This window comes from Tarenaya hassleriana, unplaced genomic scaffold (assembly GCF_000463585.1).
Source record: "Tarenaya hassleriana unplaced genomic scaffold, ASM46358v1 Cleome11, whole genome shotgun sequence".
In the NCBI taxonomy this organism is placed as follows: Eukaryota; Viridiplantae; Streptophyta; class Magnoliopsida; order Brassicales; family Cleomaceae; genus Tarenaya; species Tarenaya hassleriana.
Genome location: NW_010961290.1, coordinates 3,373,780 through 3,381,005, shown reverse-complemented (window position 1 = coordinate 3,381,005; position 7,226 = coordinate 3,373,780). Strand labels below are relative to the sequence as shown.

The 7,226-nt window shown below is 41.2% G+C and overlaps 2 protein-coding genes across 3 annotated transcripts in view; one reads left to right on the top strand and one right to left on the bottom strand.

The window, feature by feature from the left end:
- Nucleotides 1–2,171, top strand: part of LOC104805780 (putative lysine-specific demethylase JMJ16) — an 8,173-nt gene extending 6,002 nt beyond the window's left edge. The window contains exons 12-15 of one of the 2 annotated variants that reach the window (XM_010530454.1): nt 1–449; nt 882–985; nt 1,288–1,485; nt 1,572–2,171. In XM_010530454.1, coding sequence (XP_010528756.1) covers nt 1–449; nt 882–985; nt 1,288–1,485; nt 1,572–1,862 — 1,042 coding nt within the window. In that variant the 3' untranslated portion in view covers nt 1,863–2,171. The remainder of the gene's footprint in view (nt 450–881; nt 986–1,287; nt 1,486–1,571) is intronic. The other variant, XM_010530453.1, reaches the window with a different exon arrangement.
- Nucleotides 2,172–2,200: 29 nt separating this feature from the next.
- Nucleotides 2,201–6,834, bottom strand: LOC104805779 (cell division cycle 5-like protein). Its single transcript, XM_010530452.1, has 4 exons — nt 6,315–6,834; nt 3,944–5,662; nt 3,241–3,522; nt 2,201–2,983 (listed from the first exon to the last, which is right to left on the bottom strand). The coding sequence occupies exons 1-4, from the start codon at nt 6,489–6,491 to the stop codon at nt 2,486–2,488; spliced, it is 2,676 nt and encodes an 891-aa protein (XP_010528754.1). The 5' UTR covers nt 6,492–6,834; the 3' UTR covers nt 2,201–2,485.
- Nucleotides 6,835–7,226: the final 392 nt, after the last annotated feature.

The following is a 7,226-nucleotide window of genomic DNA, read 5'->3' as shown; positions in this document are numbered from 1 at the left end:
AGCAGGAGAAGCACCCAGTAGAACTGGTCATCCGATTAGCCAAAGGGAGACAGATCCTGTACTTGATGCCCGGATGAATACTTTCTCGCCTAATAATGACCTTGTAATGACAGGGGACGATGCACCAAAAGCAGAGGCTATTGGGCTTGCTCATGATATCTCAAGTAGAAAGGATCTTGACAATCACGGTTGTCAAAATCCTAATAGCGATGATAGACTAAAAAGCACCGGAGGTTTGGGTATTATTTCAGATGTAGCCGATGGGGCAAGAAGTAACTTGGGGGCTCCATGTTGTTCTCAAAATAATAGTCCGGACAGGTTAATCCGCCAAAAGGGTCCTCGTATTGCAAAGGTTGTGAGGAGGATCAATTGCAATACCGAGCTTTTAGCGTTCGGATCAGTGCTTCCTGGGAAATCGTGGTGCAACAATCGCACGATTTTTCCCAAAGGTAACTAACTCACTCATTGTCTTATGATAATTAGGAGTGGCCTTTTTGGGTTTCGATCTAGATTCAGTTCGGTTTGATTCGGGTTCGGTTTTAGAAAAACTATAACCATATTGTTTTTTTTTTTATTGAATTCATTTTGGTTCCAGTTTGGGTTCATTTTTTATTGATAAAAATAATCATTTTTTCATGAAATTTCGGTTTTCCGGTTATTTTTTTCCTTCTGTTTGGTTGGTTCGGAAACGGTTTTCCGGTTTAAGACAAATCATAACCATTCGGTTTTTATGTCGAATTCAGTTGGGGCACGGTTATGTGTTATTCGGTTTGGATCAGGTTATTTGATTATGAACTAATGATAATAATAACTACCAGTGAGCAAAAAAAGCTGAGAATATTCAGGCAAGTGCTTATGTGTATCTTTCTCCACTCGTGCAGGGTTTCAAAGCCGAGTTAAGTATATAAACATTTTGGACCCGATAAACATGTGTTGGTATATTTCGGAAATTCTCGATGCTGGACGCGGAAGCCCTCTGTTCATGGTATTTAGCTCTCCCCCTCGCTTTCCTATAATCGCAAGTCGATTAAAGGGTGATAAATTTATTCATTGAATGTGTTCGAATGGATCTGGATTGGCAATTTATTCGTGCGTCCTAGATTTCTTTCAACTCGGATCTATTGCATGATGTCAATTTTGTGGACTGATTTTGCTATAAAAATCCTATTCACAGATCAAAAGTCTCTCTCTAGAGGTTTTTTGGTTTGTTGCTATCTTCATTTGAACAATGATAAGTAGAGAAATTCTCGCCAGCCTATGAACCCGACGATGTGCTCGTTTTTTCAGGTTTACTTGGAAAGTCATCCAAGTGAGGTGTTCATTAACATATCAGCCACAAAATGTTGGGAGATGGTGAGAGACAGAGTAAATCAAGAGATAACGAAGCAGCACAAAGCTGGTAAATCGAATCTTCCTCCTTTACAGCCTCCCGGAAGTCTCGATGGTTTCGAAATGTTTGGATTTTCATCTCCTGCTATCGTACAGGTAAAAAAAAAAATCGTTGCACCATCGTTTACCTTCTATTCGAAGCTTCTAATTATTGCTTACTATATGTTTATCTTGATCAACAGGCTATAGAAGCACTGGACAGAAATCGGGTTTGTACCGATTACTGGGATTCCCGGCCTTACTCCCGACCGCAAGTTCAGTTTCCCGCAAACCCTCACCCGAGAGACGGTAACTCCAGTGGAAGAACAACTACTGGACAACGTCCCTTACCCGCGGGAACAGGCTCTGTCCTTAGAGGTCTGTTCAGAAAGGCTAACCCCGAGGAACTAACCTCACTTCAACAGGCATTAAGCGAAGCTAGCACGGATTTGGTAACCCGACTTCTCAATGAAGAGATAAGAAACCGCATCTGACGATTTTTTTTGGCTCCTCGGTTTTTGAAAGGCGCTCGAGAACGAGGGCAAATGAGGATTGTAAGCCTCTGTGTACATACCAAAAGCGCCATCCCATCTGCTCATCGATTATTTTCAACACCATGCGGAAGAAAAAGAAGAGGAGAACAAAACAGCAGGAAGATGAAAAAGATAGAAACTGTTTGTTTGTTATCATTATTAGAAATCCTCGTCTTCTCTGAAAATTCATTGAGATGGGAATACAAAGCAATTGGTTAACCGGAAACAAACCGAAACTAAATTTGAAAGATTTTGGTTCTGCAATTCAAAGAGTGTGTCGGGTTATGGAGAAATCGGAATAACGAAGACAACGAGCAAATCTTGTGCCCAAATTCACTGACAGGACTCCAACAATATCGCAAAACGTTAACTTTCAACATGACAAACGGCATTTGGCAATTTCCTCCCTCAACATGGCACCCCAAAATCCCGATTTTCTATTTCTCGTGCAAGAAGTCGTTCTTGAAGCAGCGTCACAACTCACAACCAGTTCTCAACATCTCCATGGCAGTTTCATACATTCTTACAGAGCTTTTCCTCGAACCGGAACGCTGGAGAGAGATTTCAGGGTCGTCCAAGAGGTTTCAACCAGAAGTTTCCATGGCATCGCTTTCTCCGTCGTCGACTTTTCCTCCTGTTTCTCGAGCTCCCTCTTCTCCTTCCACTACATTCTGAGACTGATTCTCCGTAACAGTGTCACTACTTTCACGTTCTCCATTCTCTCCTACACGCGCCGCCTCTTTCACGTAATCTGCATCTACATTGTTTACCTCAGAACCTACAGTCGCAATCTCGGAAATGTGGTTTTGTTGTGATTCTTCCTGTTTCGAAGCTTCTGCTCGGAACTGGACTATTAGTTGCTGTGCCCTTTCTAGCTTCGACAAAAGATTCCCATAGCGTGATTGAAGAGTTCGCTCAAGCTCCTTCTGTTTTTTCACTTCATCCCTCAGATTGTTTTTCCTGAATGTCGCAGCTAGCTGTTCTTGCCTCTGCAATGCTTTGAAGCACTCGAGCTCGGTTCCAGCAGTGTCTATTTGCTTCAAAGTCGACTGAATTTGAGTCCAAAGATTTTCAGCCCTTGTCTGAAATTCCGAAAATAACCAAAAACCAAAGACGAAAATAATTACTCAGCAAGTTTTAGTTCTGGACAAGCTTCAGTAACATCAACTGTAAATATAATTCAAAAATGCACAACAATTTTGTCAAATGTTTAAGGCGGTCACAGTGAAGGCATTGATAAGAGATTAGAATGGGCATTAAAGCCATCGAGAGACTTCAGAAATAAATAATGAAAAAAAGAGATGACACAGGGCACATTCATGTTTTGATGTATACATACCTCATATCCTTTCGTATAAGTTTTACACTTTGCCTTAAAGTGATCTGCCTTTTTCTCATCTTCCTCGATCTTTTTTCTGATGTTCTCCATCTCAATTTGCAAAGCTGCAACTTTTTCGGAGTGCCCAGCAACGCTGGAGAGTCCGTAAGCGTTTCGAGTGGGAAAGAACATGAGATCACCCAGGCATGTGTTGTGTGCTTCCACGAAATCATCAAGGGACTCATTTTCATGTCCCATTGCCACACGAAGAAACTGTGCCTCTTCCTTGATCATACTGTCAGACTGCCAACAATTACAGGTCCATTGTTAATAAAATAATCAACCTAAGTCAGCCTGATGCATTGGAGAAATAAATGTATACTAATATTTACAAACCCAAGACCTCATCTAAAAGATAAGCAAGATAAGAGACGAGAAAAGGCAAAAACGAAAAAAATATCAAATGGAAGATAGATAATATTTCCCCCGACTGGATGGCTGAATCATTGAATTTGTGACATGAAAAATGCAAATGCATGTGATATATATGAACTAACCCATCCGTAACACGTGAGCATATATACAGACATGGAAAAGGTGAAAGCATCAAGGAAACAGAGGTCAGCCAGAGGAAGAATTCAACAGTATCCTATTCCACATTTAAGATTCGGAACCATCCCATTTAACACCAAGAGAAAAATCAGAAAGAGCACTTGTTTCATACCTCCTTGAGGTCATCTTCCTCAAAATCTTCTATGGCAGGAACTTGAGAACCTGAACCATTACCACGACGCTTGACACCTTTCTTTTTCTCTGATTTCTCACCAAGAGGATACTTCACATTATCATGCTCAAGCAATTGTAGAAGTTCTTTTCTTATCATTTCATCAGCTTGCTCAATCATAGTAGGAGGAACAAAGGAACTTTTGTCCCCATCCGATGAAAGCAGTGAATTCCTAATTAGCTCCAATGAAGCAGAAGGAGGTCTAGGAAGATCCCTCTGCAAAACTTTGGACCTTTTTCTAAGCAGTGCTTGCTGTCTCGCTTCTTCCTCAGCCTTCTCTCTAGCTATCCTGTCTGACATATCCTCCTCAATCTTTTCCTCTGGCTCTTCGCTGTCATCTGGAGGAGGTTGTGCAACTATCTGGTACTCGTTCTTTGGCTGTGGAAGATCACTCAGGCCAGAGCGCAAGCTCCTTCTCACTTCTTCTCGCCTTTGCCGCTCAAGTTTTGAATTTTCAAGCATATCCATATCTTCATTTATGTGAAGTTCGTCCCTGAAGGGAGTTCCTCTAGGTGTCATAGCAAAAGACGAGCCATCCCTTGAGGGTGTCATGCCAATTCTAGGAGTAAGACTAGCACCACCAGGAGTCATAGAAGGAGTCAACATTGGATTAGGCGTTTGAATCTCCTTCTTCTTCGGAGTGACCCCAGAAAAATCAGAAGGGTGCAGCTCAGGATTCTCTCCTCCTAGCAAAGGTGTCTGAGATTCTCTTAGCCTAGCCAGATTTTCTGCTTCCATCATAATAGCATCACCTTTACCAGCAGGAGTTCTCTGAGGCGTTCTCATAGGTGTCATTCCTTGCCTTGGTGTTTGCGAGTAATTTGCCAGAAGAGCACGAGTCGCAGCACTCCCTTCTGTCAGCTCTTCATTCTCTGCAAGGAGATCACTGGCGTAACCCATCTTTGCAATTTCCTCTAGTTCATGGTCTGAAATCTGTGGTGGCGGCAACATCAGCTTTGACCTCTTCCTAACAGCCTCTGGATCATTCAGCTTGTTAGCTTGCAATATAGCTGCTGGAGCATCCTGTCTCTGAGCAATTTTATTCCTTGCAATATCTTGTTTACGTAATTGTGCTTCCACATCAGCTCTTCTTTTCCCTTCTAGCTCTTCAATTGTGGTTGGGAAATTTACTTGGTCAGCAGGTCTATCTTCATAGGCAGTATCGTAAAATCCAGGAGGTGGCCTCTTCTCAAATGGAATTTCTGTATTATAGTCGATTCCCTTTCTTTTCCTCTTCCTATGCCTTAGATCAATACCAGCCGCCTTTAGTTCTCTTCTTTTCTGCAGAGAGGCAAGCCTCCTAGCTTCCTCAAGTTGCTTTTCCCTTGCTTTTCTTTTAGCCTTCTTCCCCCTAGTGTTGGCCAACCGAGCTCTTGCCTCGGAAAGCATTTCCTTTTCATCCTCGTCCATGTCAACAGGATCGGGACGAGCAGGTTTAGACTCTGGATTTGGATCGATCTCACCAGGTCGTAGCTTTCGTGGATCATCAGCTGCTTCGTAATTCTCATCCTTCGCACATGCTGCGTCAAGGAGCTTCTCATAGCGCTCGAGACACTGGGATGGTGTACGACCAACAATAGGAGCAATAGTTCTCCATTGTGTAGGCATAAGCTTTGCCAGATGAAGAAGCTTCTCATCTTCTTCTCTGGTCCATTCAGTCTAGAAAAACATAAAGAAAAAAAAGAGATATACATCAGATTCATTCAAATACATTTTATTCAGAAGTCCTAAACAGATACATGATTTTCCCTCTATTTCCATGAAAAGAATCTACGACAGACAAGTCGACTACAAGATGAAGGACATACTGAATTAAGCTTGGGATATGATTCCATACAGAAAGATTAACCTCCTTCCACAGGAGCCACTTGAGATGCGATGAATACCGAACCCTAGCTAAGAATATCTATCAACAGAAATGTTCAAAGCATTCCATCATTTGAATGCTGAAATACGTATACATACTCATCATTCCTCCATTCTCATCAGATGCACTGTCTACAATTTGGGTACAAGCTGAAGGATAGAGCTCCTGACATGATTCCAGTAGCACTAAATGTAATCTCCTTAGATCAAGTGCAGCTTCAGATACACATATCAACTACAAAGTTACGTACATATCTGAAGCACTAACTAAGTCTAATCTCCTTCCTCAATTGCAACTCTAGATGCAATGAGCCACAAACCTAGCACAAAAATCGCCTAAGAACCACAAATTTCCAAGCTCAGTCATTGTTCCTGTGATCTGAAATCTCAATCAACACTAAACAAACACCCGAAGAGACTGAGAAATGTACAAGAAAAACGGTACCTTTTTAATTGAAGGATCGAGCCACTCGTACCAGCGAGCTTTGCACTGTTTTGCGGACTTTCGAACCAGAAGAGAAGAGATCCTCGCCCATTGGTTTTTTCCATACTTCATCACCGCCGCTTTGAGGATCTCATCCTCCGTGTTCTTCCACACACCTCCCTTTATCATAATCCTCATCTTCGCTCAACTTCTCGAAATCAACCAAAATCTTCGTTTCTAGGGTTCAAAACCCGATGACGGAGAAGAGTAGACGAAGCGCACGATAATGGCAGAGAAAACAAGCGAGGAGCAACAATATCCCAATATTAGGGTTCTCAAACTATTCTATAGACAATTGACGACTAAGTACAAAGACCCTAAGCCTGCGAATCTCATCGATAGAGGTTTTGAGATCAGGAAGCAAGATGACAGGGACGACAGAGAAAACCCTAATGTTTCAGCTGAGAGCGACGAGCATTTCAGCTTACTAATAAGAATACGAGAGATCGACTGTACACACGAAATCTCGTCACTCCACTGAATGATCAAATATTATAAAACGGATTTAAATTTATTGGTCCCATTCGACGTTCGCACTTTTTTCTCTTAGATCGACGATCCAAATCGCATTATTATTGCATATGAACCGACCATTTTACATAAATGACCGACTTAGTTTGCACGAATTTCAGAAATATACCACTGAAAACATAGCCTATTAAATTTTTTAAAAAAGACAATATTACCTTAATAAAACTGCGTAATTTATTCGCTCAAAAACAATTTTGTTATTGCAATTTTATAATTAATTCTAAATACAGTTGCAATTGATTTTAAACAAGACAAAAAATTCATCTATCAAATTTTAAAAATAACTACGTTTTTTTTTACACTTTCATTTCCATACAATCATAACTACTTATTTCATAACTA

Excerpts from the sequence above, each read along its gene's own strand:
- LOC104805779 (XM_010530452.1), bottom strand. The coding sequence starts at position 6,491 with ATGAGGATTATGATAAAGGGAGGTGTGTGGAAGAACACGGAGGATGAG. Across the intron at positions 5,663-6,314 it reads TCGATCCTTCAATTAAAAAG|ACTGAATGGACCAGAGAAGA; the intron begins GTACCGTTTTTC and ends ATGTTTTTCTAG. Across the intron at positions 3,523-3,943 it reads AGGAAGATGACCTCAAGGAG|TCTGACAGTATGATCAAGGA; the intron begins GTATGAAACAAG and ends AATTGTTGGCAG.